This window comes from Panthera tigris, chromosome A2 (assembly GCF_018350195.1).
Source record: "Panthera tigris isolate Pti1 chromosome A2, P.tigris_Pti1_mat1.1, whole genome shotgun sequence".
In the NCBI taxonomy this organism is placed as follows: Eukaryota; Metazoa; Chordata; class Mammalia; order Carnivora; family Felidae; genus Panthera; species Panthera tigris.
In genome coordinates this window covers 9,489,267-9,508,855 of record NC_056661.1, presented here as the reverse complement: position 1 = coordinate 9,508,855, position 19,589 = coordinate 9,489,267, and the positions used below count along the sequence as shown (strand labels likewise).

Here is a 19,589-nt window from a genome sequence, read left to right as displayed (position 1 = left end):
TGGAGCTTAGACTAATGCAAGCAGAAATGCCCATGCATCTATGCATGAAGCCCCCTTCCCCTGGGCCAGACGGAGCCGTGCGTGGCCAGGGAGCAAGGCTGGCTTTGCTCACGTCGTGATCCAGTGCAGACATCTAGGTTCTAAATTGACCTTCCTAGTGCTTATGAAAGTATGTTTACAAAGGAGAGGCATAGAGCATATTTTATTTAGTAGCTTTTAAATATTTACAAGAGTATGTGGGCCTCCGTCAGTACTCTTGTCCAAAATCTTGAAAATGTTAGAGACACATCCAAGGAGGTGTATGCTCCTGTCTGCCCCACTTCTGTCCTGTTGCCTATCCCCCCACGATGTGCAACCCCTTTACTTCCCTGGTCTATGCTTTCAGTGTTACTTATGCAAATGTAAGTGTCATCGAATCCACATTCTCCCCCCTCTTTCTTACTCCAAAGTGTAGCGTTCTATACGCGCTGTTGTGTTCTGTGATTCCCCCCCCCACCCCGTAACAACATATCCTGGAGATCTTTCCGTGGCAGGACACGTCCTCATTCTTTTGTACAGCTGCATAGTGCTCCATTGTCGGGCGGGCCATGGTTTATTTAATCGGTTCCCCAGAGACAAATGTTTCAGTGGTCTCCCCGCCCTCTGACCCTGAGCTCCGTGCTGCCCTGAGCTCTGCCACATGCATGTCTCTTCGCCCTTGTGCAGATACAGCTGGGGTCGGTGGTGTCCCTTCCCGGAAGTGGGATCACTGGGTCAACGGCTACAATGCCCTTGTAATTTTGATATTTGGGGGTGCAGGTTTTAGAGGCCCCTCTGCCCTAAACAGAGCACACCCTCCTCTCACCCTCCTGTGCAGGTGAGAGCCCCCCCCCCCCCCCGCCAGGCCAGTCGCCTGTCAGCAGCTGGAGATGTGTGGAGTCGGGGATTCAGGATCAAACACGAGGATGCCACGGGTGTAGCCACCCCGCGGGGCATCCTGGGGCTGCTCCGCACGCATCCCTCTGCTGACTCACAGAAGCGTCCTCTCCACCTGCCCTGAGTGCCGAAATTGCCAGTGAAGGCTCTGCCCATAGGAGTCCTGGCTTGGCCTGCTGGGGAAGCAATCCCAGAGGGCTTCCTCCTGCGTACAGGGTTCCCGAACTCTCTTCTTGGTCCCGGTTCATGTTTCTTAAGGAAGTTTCCCCTTGGCGGGTGGAGGGAGATCTACAGGGACCCATCCTTCGGATCAGTGGCTCCTTTTAGGGTGGGGCGGAGAGTGCCGCCCGGGACAGGATGGCACAAGTGCCGTGGAGAGCTGTGCGTGTCACACACTGCACATGTCACCGCATCACAGGAGTGTAATTTGTATCGTAGGCGACACCAATGTCTACCACGATTCTAGTTTTCGACAAAAGTAAAGGATGGAGGAAAGACACATGGTGTTCTAATTTGCATGAAGACCTTGCCTGAGCACAGCCTCCCTAGGAACAGACTTCAGATCTGGGAGATGTTCAGTCTCTCTCTTGGGCCTCACTGGCAGACACCCTGGACAAAAGGTTACACCCAATTGGCAAAAGCTTGCGGGGGGGGGGCTTTTATGGGGCTCTAGGTCTTTGCAAGCATGGTGAGAGATGGGGGGCTTCAGGGGAAATGAACCCTCCTGGAAGTGAAACAGCTGGGAGCCAGGAAGGTTAAGGGAAGCCGGGCAGAGAAAGGGACTGGGGAGCAGAAGCTAAGAAAATTGTGAACACGGGCAAGGGTTTGTGTCGTGGGGTCAGGCGTCCGGAGAAGACGTCCAGAGTTTCAGGGGAAGACACTGGGGATGTGCTTGGTGGTGGGAGGAGAAGTGTGAGCGCGACCACAGATTTCCAGAAGATTCTCTAGTCCTAAGCACCATCGTTGGAAGGGATGTTTGTCCTGGAAGCTTAGAGCTGAGCCGCCTTGGGGAAGCGGTGAGAGCACAGAGTCAGAGGCACCAGACTGCCTGGGTTCCCATCTTGGCTCCCCCCCGCCTTTCCTTGCTGTGCAACCTTGGGCAAGTCACTTGGCCTCCCTGTGCCTCACTTCTGCGTGTGCAATATGAACAGAAGCACAGTCCTACCTCACAGGGAAGGAGGACTGGGTGAGGTGGGCGCCTGTGAAGTGCTTACAACCGTGCCTGGTCTGCGTAGGCCGAACCCTCCCCGCCCCCGGTGGACACTCCTTTCAGAAACATTTTCAGAATTTTACCCCGTAAAAAACTCCAGCAGCACCTGAGGCAGAGGAGTGAGCTGTGGGGTCCCACTTTATTCCCCACCCTCACCCCACTGGTAGCTGCCACTAACTCAGAGTAGCCTTCTGGAACTTTCCATGCGCTTACATCCCGCTGTCGTAGAAACCCCAGCAGTGATCTGGTACCACAAAGTGGTGGCTGAAACAGCAGACGTTCATTGTCTTGCGGTCTGGGTGCCAGAAATCCCACATCGAGGCCTAGGCAGGGCCAGGCTCCCTCCGAAGGCTGTGGGGGAGGATCCTTCTTGGCCTCTTCCAGCTTCTAGTAGCTGCCGACGGCCCTTGGCATTCCGTACAGCCACCGGAGCCCCTCGTCGCCAGAGGCAGGGACTAAGGTGGCCGTTGTTGAGTTTCTGCCGCCGAGGACAGAGCAGTTGATTTTTCCAGGTCCATCTGGGCTCTCCTTTTATGTGCTGCCTTCGGCCAGCCCTGCCCAGCCCTAGGACACCCCCCTCAGTCCATCCAGCCACAGGCAGCCACAGTGTCTGGAATCTTTCAGACACACATGCTCCAAGCGTCTTAGGATCGATGGGCGCAGATGCCGAGGGGACGTCGCCTGCCTGGGTGGGCACTCCCAATAGCTCGCTTCTTTTCTCAGTGTCCTTGAAATCCAGCCGTGAGTTCAGTAACTGTTGAGCACCTACTGTGCGCTGGGCAATGGGCAGGTGACTGGGGACCCAGCACAAGAAGACAAAAATCAACCCACTCTCATAAGGGAGACAGACACAGGCAAACACGACAGATAAGGAGCTGGTCCTAAAGTGGGAGGTAGACCACAAACGAAGGCAGAAGGCGGGCCGTGGCGACGTGCCCTATGAGGACGGAAGCAGCACAAGGGGAAGGCGGGGCTGGTCTAGGTCAGGCAGTCAGGGAGGGCTCCTCAGAGGAAGGGACACGTCCCCAAAGGAGCAGAGCACCAGGCAGCTGTTTGTGCGAGAGCATTCGCGGCAGAGGGAACAGCAGCCGCTGACCTGCACGGCGTGTTCGGCCCTCCTCCAGGTTTCCCCAACGACGACTGGTTTCTTTTCTTTGCCGCGTGGCTTCCTGGTTAAAGCGCCTTTCAGAAAAAGCCTAACCTCCACTGATCAGCAGTGCTGTCAAAGGTTTATATCGGGATGTGCATCTCAGCGCTACTTATAAAAATAGAACAGAGCTGGAAGCAAGCGGTTAAGTGCCGTATGGTCCCTTTGTATGAGGGAATATTACGCCGTCATTAAAAAGCATCTGTTGGGAGAATATTTAAGGATGCAGGGAGATGCTCACTGTCTGATGATGAGTAGGGGGGAATTGATTTTCTTTAAAAAAATTTTTTTTAACATTTATTTATTTTTGAAAGGCAGAGAGAGACAGAGCGTGAATGGGGAAAGGGGCAGAGAGAGAGGGAGACACAGAATCCGAAGCAGGCTCCGGGCTCTGAGCCGTCAGCCCAGAGCCCGACGCGGGGCTCGAACTCACAGACTCTGAGCCGAAGTCGGACGCTCAACCGACTGAGCCACCCAGGCACCCCGGGGAAGTCGATTTTCTGGAAAGCATGCAGGCAGTGCACCTGGGTGGCTCAGCCGGTTAAGCAGCTGACCTGATTTCGGCTCAGGTCATGATCTCACAGTTGGGGAGTTTGAGCCCCGAGCCGGGCTCTGCGCTGACAGCGTGAAGCCTGTTTAGGACTCTCTGTCTCCCGCTCTCTCTGCCCCTCCCCTCCTCGCACGTGCTCTCTCTCAGAAATAAATAAAACGTTGTTTAAAAAAAGAATCAAGGTGAGGTAAACCTTATGTCTTAGCTCAGGCTACCATTACAAACAGCACAGAGCAGGTGGCTTAAGCAACGGAAGTTTATTTTCTCACAATTCCGAAGACGGGAAGTCTGAGACCAGGGTGCTCTGAGCTCAAGCGTGTGCATTTGAAAATAGAAGTTAGGAAAAAGAGACTGGAAAACACTGCCAAGATGGCCTCTAGGATTCAGGAATCGGTATTTGCCCGATACTTCTCTGTATCACCACATTTTTCTGCAGAGATCACAATTTCCTTTACAATCGGGAAAAAAAAAATATTTAAACTTGTCTTGTTATCTATTTAGGAGGGGGGAAAAAAAAGATTATACCAGGAAACAGGGAGGAAGAGGGACATGAACATTTTCCCACTGTGCCCATGGTACGTTGGGTGCTCTTTTCTTGCTAATGTGTCCAGAGAGAGCCCGCACCGAAGGGCTGATTGACATAGCAATGACAAGTGGTCGTTTTTACTTGATTATTTTTTAAGCAGGCTTCATGCCCACCATGGAGCCCAACGCAGGGCTTGAACTCATGACCCTGAGATCAAGACCTGAGCTGAGGTCGAGAGTCGGACGCTTAACCAACTGAGCCACCCAGGCGCCCCTGTTTGATTATTAAATAAGCGGGAGATGTCGTCATTTAAAAATTTTTTTTTTAACGTTTATTTATTTTTGAGACAGAGAGAGACACAGCATGAACGGGGGAGGGGCAGAGAGCGAGGGAGACACAGAATCGGAAGCAGGGTCCAGGCTCTGAGCCATCAGCCCAGAGCCCGACGCGGGGCTCGAACTCGCAGACTGCGAGATCATGACCTGAGCTGAAGTCGGACGCTTAACCGACTGAGCCACCCAGGCGCCCCAAGATGTCGTCATTTTAGAGTGGGGAGACCCCACCTTAAGCCAACACCCCCAGGGAATATGTAATCGTGTGGCCCTTGATTGACGTGAGGGGCAGGGACCCCATGGGCTGTCTTCCCCAAGACTCACAACCCCTGCGTAATCATGAGCAAAACATCGGACAAACCCAGAATGGAGGGCATCCCGCAGGATACCTGGCCTGTCCTTTTCCAGACCGTCAAGGTCACGATCAACAAGGAAAGACTGAGAAACCGTCACAGACCAGAGGGGCCGAAGGAGATGTGATTGCTAGATGCAGCGCGGGGAACCACAAGGGGAACAGAAAGGGGACATCGATGGGAAAACCGATGAAATCCAAATAAAGTCAGGAGTTTGGTTTATGAATAACATGAGAAGGAGAGGTTACCGCCCCCCCTCCCCCCCCCCCCCCCCCCCCCCCCCGCCGAATTACAAATGAGAGTCGGAGGTTGAGAGCATGGCCTGTGGTTGTCAGCCAGGGACGTGGTGGGACCAGGTGCCCTGATCCGGTCTGGGAAATAGATATGGGGGAAGGGAGAGAAGGAGGGAGAGAGAGAGAGAGCAGTTTAATTTTTAACGGAGTAATTTCTTAAAGCTGTCTAAAATCCAGAGCAGGGGCGCCTGGGGGGGGGGGGGCCTCAGTCAGTTAAGCAGAGCCTGATGGCGCAGAGCCTGCTTGGGATTCTCTCTCTCCCTCTTCCTCTGCCCCTCCCCCACTCATGTACTCAGGCTCTCTCACTCTCGCTTTCTCTCTCTCTCAAAGTAAATAAACATTAAAACTTAAAAAATAAAGTCTGGGGCAGAAAAGATAAAAATCAGGAACAAAAGAGCCTACCTCAGAGATTTCAGAGATTTTTTTTTTTTTTTTGTATTTTGTTTTAAGGTTGTTTTTTTTTTTTGATGTCTTATTTTTTATTTTTTGAGGACAGAGAGAGACAGCACGAGCAGGGGAGGGGCAGAGAGAGAGAGGGAGACACAGAATCCCAAGCAGGCTCCAGGCTCTGAGCTGTCGGCACAGAGCCCCACGCGGGGCTCGAACCCACCAATGCGAGATCATGACCTGAGCGGAAGTCGGACGTTTAACTGACTGAGCCACCCGGGTGCGCCCGTTTTTGGCTTTATTGAGATAAAAGTTTAAGAGGTACAAGATAATGATTTGACGTACGCATGTTGCACAACGATTAGTTAACACCTGTCACCTGATATGGTGACCAAAAATTGGTCTTTTCCCGCTTGTGATGGTGGAGGCTTGGGGAAGCTCAGGAGGGCTCTGCTGGGCCAAAGCACCCTCGAGGCAGCGTTTAGGTGGTAGATACCAGGGACGGGAGGCGGAGAGGCTGGGGCCCTCCAGCACGTCTCACGGGGGCACCTGGGTGGCTCAGTCTGTTAAGCACCCGACTTCGGCTCGGGTCATGATCTCACAGTTTGTGAGTTCGAGCCCCGTGTCGGGATCTGTGCTGTCCGTTCGGAGCCTGGAGCCCGATTCAGATTCTGTGTCTCCCCCTCTCTCTGCCCCTCCCCCACTCACGCTCTGTCTCTGTCTCTCAAAAGTAAATAAACTTAAAAACCAAAAAACAGGACCCTTCGTGAACAACCAGGGGGTCCTGGCACAACAAGACATCCTGAGTTAATTTCTGGCCGCCATTTACAGAGTTCGCTGGGCGCCACATGTCTTCTTGCCCTTTCGACTGATCTGGGGAACAACTTGTGAGACAAGACATTTTTCACCCCATCTTCCAGATGAGGAAACTGAGGCCCAGAGGGTGAAACGACCTGCCAAGGTCCTATAGCCAAGGGTGGTGAAATCAGGACTCGAACCCGGCACTGGGAACTAAACATGACACCCCCTCCCCTCTTTCTGACTCTCCCCTTCTGTCTCCCTCTCTGTCTTGGTCCCTCTTATTCCACATCTGTCTCTGTCTCCTCCTCCTCCGCCTGTCTTCTCTGTCTCCCTCTCCCTCCCCACCTCTCTGTGCTTTCCTGTGCCTTTTCTGTCTCTGTCACTCTTTATTTCTCTCTTTCGGTTAACGTCAGTTAAGTAAGCAGCAAAGTGTGCCTAGTTGGTTGTGAATGTGTGTCCCTTGACACATGGCCGATCGTGGTTGACACTGGTCTTTGACCTAAACCTTTTTTATTCATAGATGCTCACTGTGGCCAATATCAAAGCATCAGACTTTAGGGGGCTTGGGATCACGTATTCATTCAACAGACATTCCTTGAATGCCTCCTGTGTGCAGGTCGTCTTCCGGGCACCTTGCGTATGTGGTGAATGGAAAAGACAAAAATCCCTGTCTGGGGGAGTTGACATTTTAGCGGAGGGTGGAGTTGACCAACAACATAACGAAGAGATTGTATGTATGTGTGTGTCAAGGGCAAGGTATCTTAAATATTTTAGGCTTCGTGGGCCATACAGTCTCTGTCGCAACTGCTCAGTCGCAACAAAGCAGCCACGGAGAAAATACATGAGGGGATGGACATGGCTGTGTGCCAACAAAGCCAGAATTTACAAACACAAGTGGCTAGTCCATGGGTTCTTTGCAGACTCATGTGTGAGAGGGGGGTGGGAGCTTAGGGAGAAAAATTAAGCAGTAGAGGGGTTGTGGATCATCAGAGCGAGAGGTTGTAGTTCTCCTAATAAGCCCTGAAGGAGGTGAGGGGGGCCATGGAAGTATGTTAAGGAAGGAAGACCCAGGATAGCCAGTGCAAAGGCCCTGGGGCAGGAGCACGCCTGGTATTTGTGAGGAGCAGCAAGGTGGCTCACATGGCTGGTTGAGAGAGTAAGGGCAGACGAGGGAGGGGGTGAGGTCCCAGGAGGGGACAGGCGGAGAGGCTGTATAATTTATCATCCAAACCGGGACAGTTTTGAGAGCAAACAGGTAAAGGAGGACTCAAAAAATAATTAACAGGCGTTGCATGATCTACAATGGGTGTAAACTGGGACATTCGACCTCCCGCACCACCACTGTGGGACCTTGGCTCTTTCACGGTCAAACCCACATCGTTTTTATCCGGGAGGCTGGGGAACTGGGTGTTCTCCTGAGCTGAATATTTTTTTTTTTAACATCCTCTATACTTTTCTCTGAATGAACCGTTCTCAGAACGTTAGAGGAAAATAAACCGTAAAACAGAAGGCACTATAGAATTTTACTGGGACTCAGTCATTAATTTGTTTGATGCGTGCCCTGGGGCCGAGGCTGGGATGAATCCGCATCTCCTTTAAGGCTCTCCTGGACCAACCATTATAGATGGAAACTACTATGTAAATGCAGTGAAGGGGTGAAGTAGGGAAAAAAAAATTCACTCTGTTGCAAGCCCGAAGGCTGGTTCTCACCCCAGTTGTGCCCTCCACACCCTGTGTGAGCCAGCAAATCACCTTGCCTTCCTCAGCCTCAGTTTCCCCATCCACCGGGTCTGGAAATTGTGGAAATCACGGGGCATTTTCGTTGGCTCGGAAGTCCTCTACTAAAGCGATAGTCCTCTACTAAAGCGATCGCATTCCAGGGAAAGAGCCTGATCCTTTGGACCCGACATAAATACGGTCTCGTTTCCTTAGTGTTATTTAAACAGTCCACCCCCAGGGGCCTCAGGGTTCCGTGCATTCGCCATGCCGCCGATGCTCGGTAAGCACCTACTGCGTGCTGCTCGGTAAGCACCTACTGCGTGCCAGGTGCCGTGCTGGGCACTGGGGAGCTGACGTGTTAGGGAGCAAAGGCCATTTGCAAACAAGCACGTGTATGAATTGACTAGGTGATTCAGAGAGCAGAGCATGCTGGGAGAAGAATGGATGTCTGGCAGGGCTGGAGGGGGCGGCCGGAGGGAGTCCTTTGGGTCGGGAGGCCCAGGAAGGCTTCTCTGAGGGGGGGCACTGTAGGAGCTGAAGGCTGAGCGGTGAGGAGGAATCAACCACACCAAGATCGAGGGGACACCGGGCTCCGGGCAGAGGCTCGGGGAACAGAAACACGTAGCACACTGTAATCTGGAACTTTACCGATTTCTCCATTGGACGTGCCGGAGACATTCTTTTTCCACACCCGCCTCCTGAGCTCCATGGAAGGGTCATTGAGAAAGTGACGTTTGAGACGCAAGACGTGACGGAGCAAACCGAGGAGGCAGCAGGGTGTATCGGCCAGGAAAACTACGTTAGGCGGCAGTAACAAACATCCCCCGAAGTCCCCGTGGCGTTAATAACAACAAATCTCCTTTCTTGCTCACGCTACATGTCCAGTGTGGGTTGGCAGTGGAGGAGAGGGGGCCGTGTGCAACATGGTCACTTGGGAGCCAGCTCTGGAGCCCCTAGGACATTGCCACTTGCTGTCCCAAAAGGAGAGAGACCCCTGAGGGTCCCACAGTGACACTTCAGTGCTCTGGTGCACAAGTGGCACGGCTATTTCCATCCGCTCCTTACCGGCCAGCACCCATCGTGTGGCCGTCAGCCAACCACAGGGGGACCAGCACAGGCCATCCTACCGTGTCACCAGAAATACTCAGTGACAGCACTAATGGGGAATAGTGTTCCAGGCACCAGGACTCCTTGAGCCTTTGGAGGAAAGACGGGACTGTAAGAGCACATCCTTTTCAGTATCACTGATGACAAGTGAGCAAGTTTCCATCCTCCTTCCGTTCCCCAGACCCAGACTTGTGCACACACCCGCCCTTTACCTGAACTGCCGAAGGAGGTCAGACCCAGGAGGGGAGGTTTGGGCCGCCCCACGTTCTCTGCCGTCACCGTGGCCACGGCAGCTCCAGCCTTTCTGCCTGGGAAATCTAGTTCCCGTCTTGCTCCCGAGCAGACCCCACGGGAAGCCCACTTGGTGATCAAAACCCGCGCCCGTCCCTGCACCAGCTCCTTCTCCGTGAGTTGTTGGATCCAGAGCATGGAATGGAATCATTTGGGCCAGACTGGAAAGAGAACACAACACGTTCTCTGCCAGTCCCAGGGAGAAAATCAAACAAGGGAGAGGGGAAGAGGGAGAACAGGTTGAGAACTAAGGACGCGGGCTGGGCGGGGAACTTGGACCCACCTCTCATTCAGTCATTCAACAAACATTTATTGAGCACTACGTGCATGCCTGGCATTGTGCTAGGGAACACAGCAGGGACCCAAAAAAAGCGCTGTCCTTGTTCCTTGTGGAACTGACATCCCAGCTGGGGAGATAGACAGTGATCAGGAGAAATAAACAAAGCGTAGAAAGGGTGAAGCGCTAAGGGCAAAGATAGAGCAGGAAATGGGGTCAGCAATGGAGGGTCATCAAAGAGGGCTTCCTGGAGAAGGTGACTTTTGAGCAAAGACCTGGAGGAGGTGAGGGAAGAGCCATGTAGGAATCTAGGAGGAGAGCTTTCCAGGCGGGGGTGGGGCAGCAGGTGCAAAGGTCCTGGGGTGGGGCTGTGCCTGGTGCATTTGAGGAGCCAAAAGGAGCCCATGTGGCTGGAGCAGAGTTATCCGAGGTTAGAGTGACAGAGGGGCTTGGGGGTGGGGGGGTGGGCTGCCATTACATGGAGGCCAGAAGTCCGAGACAAAGATGTCAGCAGGGCCATGCTCCCTCTGAGACTCTGAGAAGAATCCTGCCTCGCCTCTTCCTGGCTTCTCCTTCTGGCTGTTGACCCTTGGTGTTCCTTGGCTTCTCTCCACCCTCTGCCTCCGTGATCATGTGGCTGTTCTCTCCCCTGCGCGTCCCTTCTCCACCTGGTGTTTTCCTCTTTAAAAGGACGCCAGTCATATTGGACTAGGCCCCCCCATCACGACCTCGTCTTAACTCGATGGCAGCTGCCGAAACCCTATTTCCAAGTAAAGTCACATTCCCAGGTACCGGGGTTATAAATTCAGCACATCTTCTGGAGGGACACAGCGCAACCCAGAACAGACCCTGGGCATGGAACTTTACCTCTCTGTGCCTCAGTTTCCTCACCCAGGAGGATGGGAAGGATGACGCACCAGCTTTGGGGGTCCGTGAGAGGATTAAACGAGCTCGGGTAGACCGAGTGCCTGGCCCTGTGGATGTCTGTTATTATCCTGGCCAGCATGTCATGGCCCAGAGGGCCCTAAGCCCGTTGGGGAGCTGGGGTGTGGGCAGAGTCTGAGATGAAGGGGCCGCCTCGGTTCCGAGGGGCCTCAGCCATTTCTCCCCATTCCATCCTGCCTCCTCCCCCCCACCCCGCCACCGACACACGCCCGCTGCTCTGTTCCCACCCCAAGCCTGTTTCCTGAGATGGCCCAGACTTTTTCTTGTGTTGGCTGGTAAGGGCTTTCTCTCCCTGGACTATATTTAGCCTAAGAAATAGGCATGAGAACCCTCAGCTGCCACAGCACTGGAAAGGAAAAGCACAAAGCCAGGCGTGCCTTCTGTCCAGCCCTGTTCTGCTGACTCCATTCTTTTTTTCCTGAACCTTCTAGCAGCACAGCATTGGAACTTTGGGTGTTTCTGGGAAGAAAGGCATGAGCTAGGAGCCCTGGCCTATTAATTGTCCCCAGAACCTGTCTGTGTCTGCGATGAAAGTTGACTTTGTTTGTTTGTCTTATTTTCCTTTTTTTTTTTTTTTTTTTTTTTTTATCACGGTGAAATCCCACAGAACACAAAATTTACCATCTTCCCCGTTTTTAAGTGTCCAGTTCCACGGCATTAAGTACATCCTCATTGTTGGGCAGCCGTCGTCACCACCCATGTCCAGAACTCCATTACGTCTTGCAAATCGACACTCTGTCCCCACCGAACACTGACTCCCCACCCCCTCCCCCAGCCCCTGTCTACTTCCTGTCTCTGTGAATCTAGGGGCCGCACAGAAGTAGAACCCTACAGCATTTGTGTCTTTATGACTGGCTTATTTCACCCAGCATAGCGTCCTCAAGATTCATCCGTGTTGTGCCATGGATCAGAATGTCCCCGCTTATACCTCCTCCCCAAAGGGTGCCCCATCAGGACCTCAAGCATCGTTGACTGGTTGGCCTGTTTTTGTGTTTCGTATATAACGGAATCTTACGCCGATGTTCCTTTCTGTCCAGCTTCCTTCGCTCGACACGCACTCTGTAAGGTTTCATGTGACAAGTGGCAGTCATTCATTGCATGCTATGCCATTTATTTATCCTCCCTCTTGTTGTCGAGGGGGATTCAGATTATTTCCAGTTTGGGGCTATTATGAAGATCGCCTCTGTGAACAACCTTGTGTGTGCCTTTGCCCAACACGGTTCTGTTGGGTAACTATCCAGGACTCGGGAGGGGAATCTCCGGGTGGTCGTGCGGGGACGTGACTAATTTCAGCAGCAGCTCCCAACCCATCTCCCAAAGTGGTTGGACCATGTGCTGTGGATTGAACTGTGTCCTCCCTCCTCCAGTTCATACATAGAAGTCCCAGCCCCCAGCACCTGAGAATGTGACCTTAATTGGAAGTGGGGTCATTGTGGGAAGATGAGGTCATCAGGGGGGACCCCAATCCAGTATGACTGCTGGGGGGAGGAGGTGGGGGAGGAATTTGGCCGCAGAGACAGACATGCACACAAGGAGGACGTCACGCGGAGGTGAGGGTGGGGACCACAGCAATGCCTCTGCAAGCCAAGGAACCACTAAAGGGTGTTTTCAGTGAATCCCCAGACTCCAGGAGAGAGGCATGGGGCAGGTTCTCCCTGGAAGCCTCCAGAAGGAACCAGCCTTGTCGACACCCGGATCTTGAACGTCTGACCTCCAAGCACCGTGAGACAATAAATTTCCGTTGTTTTAGGCCCCGCGGTTGTGGTTCTTCGTTACCCAGACACAGGACTCTCATCCACCATGTCACCCTCCCATGAGCAGCGTGTGACGATTACAGATCCTCTAGGCTTTCCAGCACCTGGCAGTATGTGTCTTTCTCATTTGGGCCTTTCTGCTTGGTGGCAGCAGCATTAGATGTGCTTTTAAAGGTGAGCTTTTAAAGCCACTCTTGGGGGCCCCACATTGTGCAGATGGCCCAGAGCTGATGAGCCACCCTAAAGCTCCCCTGCTCTGGCGGCTGATGCCAAGGCTTCTCCAGCACAGAGGTTAAGTCCATGGGCTCTGGGATCCAATCCCATGTTCATCACCAGCTAGCTCTGTGACCTTGGGCTGGCACTTTTGTCTTTCTGGGCCTCAGTTTCCCCAACCATAAAATGGGCACGATGATAAAATAGGGTATCCTGACTAACTAAGCTAATGGCTGATGTACTTAGAAGAGTGTCTGGCACGAGTAAGTACTTCATAAGCACTGCTTTTTTATATTTCTCTCTTTCTTTCTCTCTCTCTCTTCTGGATTTTCATCCCTTCCTTTTACTTCCTTCTTGGCACAGTGTTCTGTTCTCCCAGAGAAGAATGTTCTACTTGTGGACTTCTCCCCACCTTGAAAACTGAGCTGGGCGCTTCCAGGAATATTTTTGAGATTGACATTGAGGCTGCAGGGCACAGAGGAGGGAGACATTTGAGGAAAAGGCTCACAGCCCTGTTGGTTGTCTTGGTGATTTAACCCGGGAGTCAGACTCTGCCTTCATGCACCCTCCTGTAAGGGAAAAGTGTGACTGTGTCAGAGAGGAGGAGGGAACCAGGGGTTCATTTGTGCATTTTGATTGGGCTTTTTTTTTCTCTCTCCTCATGGATTTTGGTCTGGGAAGTTCTGAGTTTCATGTTGGTTCCTGAGTCCTGTGAGGGCTGCATAATTAGGAGGGGGCTTTGTGCTTTTAATGATACCTCTCAGGTTTCCCCCCACTAATTGATCCTGTGTTCTATTTCCTTGTCTGGGCTGCCAGAGCTCTAGGACTCCACAGGCCACGGACATTTAAGAGCAGAGCTCCCCCTTCTCCCACCTGTCAGGTCATACCTGAATCCCACTGAACACTCACCCACTTTCCCTCCTCACCTCCCACAGAGCAACGATGCCTCAGGGAACACTTGGAACTGGTTGTACTTCATCCCCCTCATCATCATTGGCTCCTTTTTTATGCTGAACCTCGTGCTGGGTGTGCTGTCAGGGTAAGTGTCTGGTACTCTCCCCATCCCACTCCCCGTCACCATCTTCTGACCATAAAGAGGCCATCGAACCTTTGTTTTCATACTCCAGGCAGAGGCAGAGAGTAGGCTTCTTCCCTTGTCTTGGGTTAGCCAGAAAGTTATTAGCAAGTCAGGTACAGATGCACAGGCTGTGCACTGCTGAGAGCACCCAGCAAAAGGACTCAAGGGGGCTGAAATCCGGTGCAACTTCGACTCACAACCCTGCACCCCTGGCATTGAGCAACCTCCACCCAGGAAAAGGGAGCTTCTTTCCAATGCAGACCTCTCATTCAGAAGTCTTTCCCAGCACACAGCCCATCACACAAGAAAATTCTATAGAGTGCTACTTCCTATAATTAACATTAAAAAAAAAAAACCCAGTAGATTGGGTTTTCCCCTTCCTGTTTTCCAAATGCAAAATCTCAATATACAGTCAAGCATGCATTTCCATGACATATATTGTCCCGTACCCCCAAGATCGGGTATTGGGTGTTTTGTGGGGTTTTTTGGCTTAATCATAAATAGATTTTCTTTTTCTGATCACAAGAAGTCTGGGGAGCGGCATAGTGGCTCCACAGTGCCATCAGGGACCCCAGTTCCTTCTGGTTTTCTGCTCTGACGTCGTTACCAGGCAGAGGCTTTCGGTCTCATGGATGCCTCATGGTCTGAAAGTGGCTGCCTCACACTCACAAGAGAGCCACCGCATGTTCCAAACACGAAGAGGAGGGAGGGGAAGGGAAAGGGGGGGAGGGCATATATGAGGGAAGGGAGGCTGTGGCAGGAAATCAGCTTGTGTCTCCTTGGCCTAACCTAAAAGAGGGCTTCAAATCTTCTTCACCCGGGAGTGCAGAGAATGAGAAGGGGGTGTGCAGCCTTCGGTTTGACTTGTTTCCTCTAGCTGGGGTGCAGCTGTTGGATAATGTGGGAAGCTGGCAGAAACACCCCCATCCCTGTGGTGCTCTCCCAGAAGACCTGATACCTCGTGTTAAAGTCCACTGCCCTCCTGGGGTTTTCGAACCCCTAAATACGCGCGCACACACACACGCACACACACAGAGTCCCTAAAACGTTTACAACGGCCAGACCCGGCTCTTTCCTGCTTCTGCAGGGAGTTTGCCAAAGAAAGGGAGCGGGTGGAGAACCGGCGGGCCTTTCTGAAACTGAGGAGGCAGCAGCAGATCGAACGGGAGCTCAACGGGTACATGGAGTGGATCTCAAAAGCAGGTGAGGCCCATTCATCCTGGGGCCCGGGAACTGAAATCCCAGGCCCCGGAGCGCGCACGGAGTCATGCCCGCGGCTTGAAGGTGGGTGAGGGGAGGGCCTGAGGGGGGAGCAAAGAGGGCCCCTGACCAAGGAGCCCCACTTCCCGGAGGCCGGAATCTGGGCTACGGCAGCGGGACTTCCGGGGTGAAGCCAGGAGAGGACATCGCCTCCTCCGTTCCCGTCAACTTTAGTTTACGTCCCAGCCCTGCCGCCGCCTAGCAGCGTACCTCCCTTCCCTGTGCCTCGGTTTCTTGGGTGGTTCAATGGAGACACGCTCACGCCTACCTTCCAGGGCTGTGGAGTGTGCAGTGAGGTGGTCCACGCAGCAGGCACGTGTTTATTGGCTCAGCCATTCCCAATGCTTATGGAGCACCCACTCTAGGCTCTGAGGATGTGACAGAACAAAAGATGGGGCTCCGACGTTCTAGTGAGGGAGACAGAAAAGAAACAAGTACGGACAACGCGGGGTGCTCCCCAGTGCCGAGGAGAAAAATAACGCAGCTTAGGAAGTAGAAAAGAGTTGGAGGAGGTGGGCTGGTCAGAGAGGATCTCTCCGAGGAGGTGATGTCCGAGCAGACCCGAAGGAAGCCGTGTGGATGTCTAGCGAAGGGTGTTCGGGGCAGAGGGGATAGCAGGTGCAAAGGTCCTGGGGTAGGGGCAGCGTTGAGTCGTAGCAAAGAAGCCGGTGTGGCTGGAGCAGGGACACGCAGGGCAGATGGGGAGGAAAGGAGGGCAGGGAGGTGGCGGGGGCCGAATCAGGCAAGGCCTTATGAGGGAGCTGGGTCTCACATTGAGGGACGTGGAGGTGGTGCTCGCTCTCCTGCTCTTGCTGATGTGGGCTGCGAGGCAGGAAGAACCGAGCAGCACGCTGCTGGCTGGTTGAGCTGCCGCGATCGGCAAGAGGAGAGCGAAGGTGGCCGGGCAGACCCTTGCCCTTCCTGGTCCGAGGGAGCGCGTCCCAGGAGAGCCCCGTAGACGCTGGAGCTTAACTCTGTGCTCTTCCTCCTCAGAAGAGGTGATCCTCGCCGAGGATGAAACCGACGGGGAGCAGAGGCATCCCTTTGATGGTAACTGCTCTGAGCCTGGCTCGGGGGGTGGGGGGGGTGGCTCCCGGGGGGAGACCAGAGCAGCCAGTGCTGGGGGAACAGGCTGTTTGGTTGTCAGGGGCCTCCAGGGGATGGACGCTCAGAGCCCAGGTGACACCAAGAACAAACACAAGACCAGGTCAGGACCAGGAGGATACAGGGAATGGCAGGAATCTGCGGCTTTCGGGAATTTCAGGACGTCGGCGCAGGTTTTTCGTGTTCTGGCCTGCCCTTTCTGCTTTAACCCCGTGCCTCGGTTTTCCGCATCCGTGAAATGGGCATTATGATAATAATACCCACCTCATCGGATAGTTTATGAAGATTACATTAATGCTTGCAAATACAACGCCTACCTGACTCAAGGTCATGACTCACCGTCTGTGTTTGCTGAATAAATAAATAGCCAAGAATCCGGCTTACTGTTCAGGACCGTGGTCTCACGGTTGGAAATTCGGTGAGACAGAGCAAGGGCTTTGGATCGAAAATACCAGGCGAGAGCAGGAAGTAAAGGAGCTAGGGTTTATCTCGGAGGGTTACAAAATGGATTTTACTATTTGCGGGGGAGGGGAAGAGGTGACCCACGGGGGTGTCTAAATCATTTTGTTGGAAGCGTGTGCCTGAACTCCCTGTCCCCTGGAGAGCCCGTGGGGGAGGAGCGGAACCTACATACTGAGCAAAGGGATCCGCAGTCCCGGCCGGCCTGGCAAGCGTACTAAAGGTCAAGGGTGGGCTGCCTTCATTAGGGGTCACTGTATAGCCGGTCCCAGGCATCCCCCAGGGGCAATGACAACTGAGAGCCCAGACCTCGGTCTCTAAAGTCAGACTGAACAGGACGTGGTTCTCGTCTTGACCCCTTGGGCAAAGTCATGTAACCCCTCCCCCCCGAGCCTCGGTCTCCCCGTCTGCAAAATGGGCATACTCTTCCCTCCCACCGGACCGGATTGGCGTGAGGGTTAAACCCAACACCCCGGCAGAGAGTCCCTGGCAGAACAACACCTGGGGCCGAGGACGCAGGGGCGCCGAGGTGTGGTTCCGGTGTCCAAAAGGGTAACGTCTTTTTCTCTTGCCATGTTTCCATTGTTGGAGCTCTGCGGAGAGCCACCATAAAGAAAAGCAAGACCGACCTGCTCAACCCCGAGGAGGCTGAGGACCAGCTGGCCGACATCGCCTCCGTGGGTGAGTCCGTCCGGCTGCCTCCTGGCGCTCGGCTGTCACCGATGGCGTCAGAGATGCGCGCTGAAGGCCTGGGGCCCTCCAGGCCTGCACTTGGATCCCTACTCTGCCCCTTGCCACCTTTGTCTCCTGGAGGAGGTGACGCGATTATGGGAATAACAGCGGCGCCTCCCTCCTGATACCGTCCGTGGAGCTTAAACTAAATAATCCCCAGTAAGCATTCAGAAGGGCGCCCGGCAGAGCATAAGCTCCCAGTAATGGTATTACGATGCGTCAGTACTCACGGAGGGGCTGCTCTTACGAAGGGCCGGCTGTGAATAGGATGGGAAACCAAATCCCGACCCGCGTGGGCCTTGCGGTCCAGGGCAGGACGCCGATGTTGAACAGGTAGTTCCCGAAATAAGCCTGTCGTGATCGTGGCGCTGCTGAGGAGACGCCCCGGGTTTGGCGTGCTCTGGAAGAATGGGGGGTGGTCAGGGAAGGCTTCTCGGAGGAGGTGACATTGAAGCTGAGGACTGCAGGATGAGTATAGGAGTTGGCCGTGGCTGTGAAAGCAGAGAGAGCCAGGCGGGAGGCTGTGCTCGGTCTGTTGCTGTCGGTTCTTGTCAAGGGCAGAGCCTGGGGAGGAGGGGACATTTGCTCTTTCCCTGCGCGCCCCTCCTGATTGAGACCGTGCTGCTTCCGACCTTCTCCGGAGAGACTAGATTATATTTTGAACAAAAAATTTTTTTCTTTGAGAGAGAGAGAGAGACAGAGCAAGCGGGAGAGGGGGGCAGAGAGAGAGGGAGAGAGAGAGAACCCCAAGCAGGCCCCATGCTGTCGGCACAGAGCCCGATGTGGGACTCAAGCTCACGAACCTGAGCCCAAACCAACCTGAGTCAGGCGCTGAACCGACTGAGCCACCCGGGCGCCCTGAAGTGGGTTTTTAAACATTCCCAGTAATGAAAGTGGGAGAGCATCCAGGCAGGGGAAGTAACACATGACCTTGCGGGGAGAAAGCCTTTAAAGGGAGGGAGGGGAGGAAGGAAGGGGAGACACGTGGTTCTGATTCTTCCATACTTTGCTGTTTTCGCTCCCCCCTGGTTTTTGACCTCGTGCGCTGGGTTTTGACATCATTTCCACCGCAGTCCCATCCTCCCGGAGGGTGGCGTCCCCGTAGTTGTTTGCTTAGCCGTGGCTCTGTCCTATGGTGTTGGAGTTTCCAGTGTTTTGCCCCCACAGAGGAGCACCACCGCGAGCATTTATGTACAATTACTGCCCCCACCCTTTGGGCGTGTTTCCTTGGGGATAATTACAGGATCAAAGATACCAACAGCTTTTCAACTCATTATTCACAGAGCCCTTCTGGGTTTCAGAAACACCGAACCCATGTATAAACCTGCCAAGCACTCATACGTTCAACGGATTCCCCCCTCCCCAGCCACTGTGTATATTGCCCATTTAATTCCCTTTCACAGCTAAGTAGGTCTGTAATGACACCTTCAAGCTCGTTTCAATTTGCATTTTTAATTTCTAGCCACAACCCTCTTTTGCCTTGTAATGCTGGACTAGACCTCCTTCGACTTGTGGGTGCATCTGTGTCCCTCCTCCCACAGCAAGTTCAAGAACGGGAGCACTCCCAGCAGTGCTCTGTGTGTTTGATCCATTACATCTGGCTCACCCACCGAAAGATTGGCATACTCGAGTCAGGATCGCCTCTGTGGATAAGATTGGGTACCTGCTCCTCACCGATGGAGAGGTTCTTTTTCATCAGTCATTCTAGAAAAGATGGAAAAGTGATACTACCCGATGTTGGCAAGGATGTGGGGAAATGGGCATTGTCGCGTGCTGAGGGTAGGAGTTTGGTTTGCACGGTTTCCACCGCGTGGTTGGGTATTATTTAACTGTAGATGTTCCTATTCTTTGACCCGGCATTTCTGCTTCAAAAATATTTCTTCCACGTGTGCAAAAGATCGATGCCTCTTCTCAACGGCGTTGTCTCTGGTGTTCAAAAGAGTGAGAACCAAAAGAGCCCGGCTGGCTCTGTCGGTAGAGCGTGCAACTCTTGATCTAGGGGTGGTGAGTTGGAGCCCCGTGTTGGGTAGAGAGATTACTTAGAATCTTTTAAGTGAAAACACACACAAGAAAGTAAAGTGAAAACCAGAGACAACCCGCATGCCCAGAAATGGGGAGACGACTGAAAAAATTGCA

At 53.4% G+C, this 19,589-nt stretch overlaps 1 protein-coding gene across 1 annotated transcript in view; it reads left to right on the top strand.

Annotated features, from left to right (window-relative positions):
- Positions 1–19,589, top strand: part of CACNA1A (calcium voltage-gated channel subunit alpha1 A) — a 121,460-nt gene that overhangs the window by 11,748 nt on the left and 90,123 nt on the right. Inside the window, 4 exon segments of the mRNA XM_042976796.1 lie at positions 13,756–13,859; positions 14,986–15,101; positions 16,152–16,208; positions 17,313–17,402. Of these exon segments, the coding sequence (XP_042832730.1) occupies positions 13,756–13,859; positions 14,986–15,101; positions 16,152–16,208; positions 17,313–17,402 (367 nt within the window).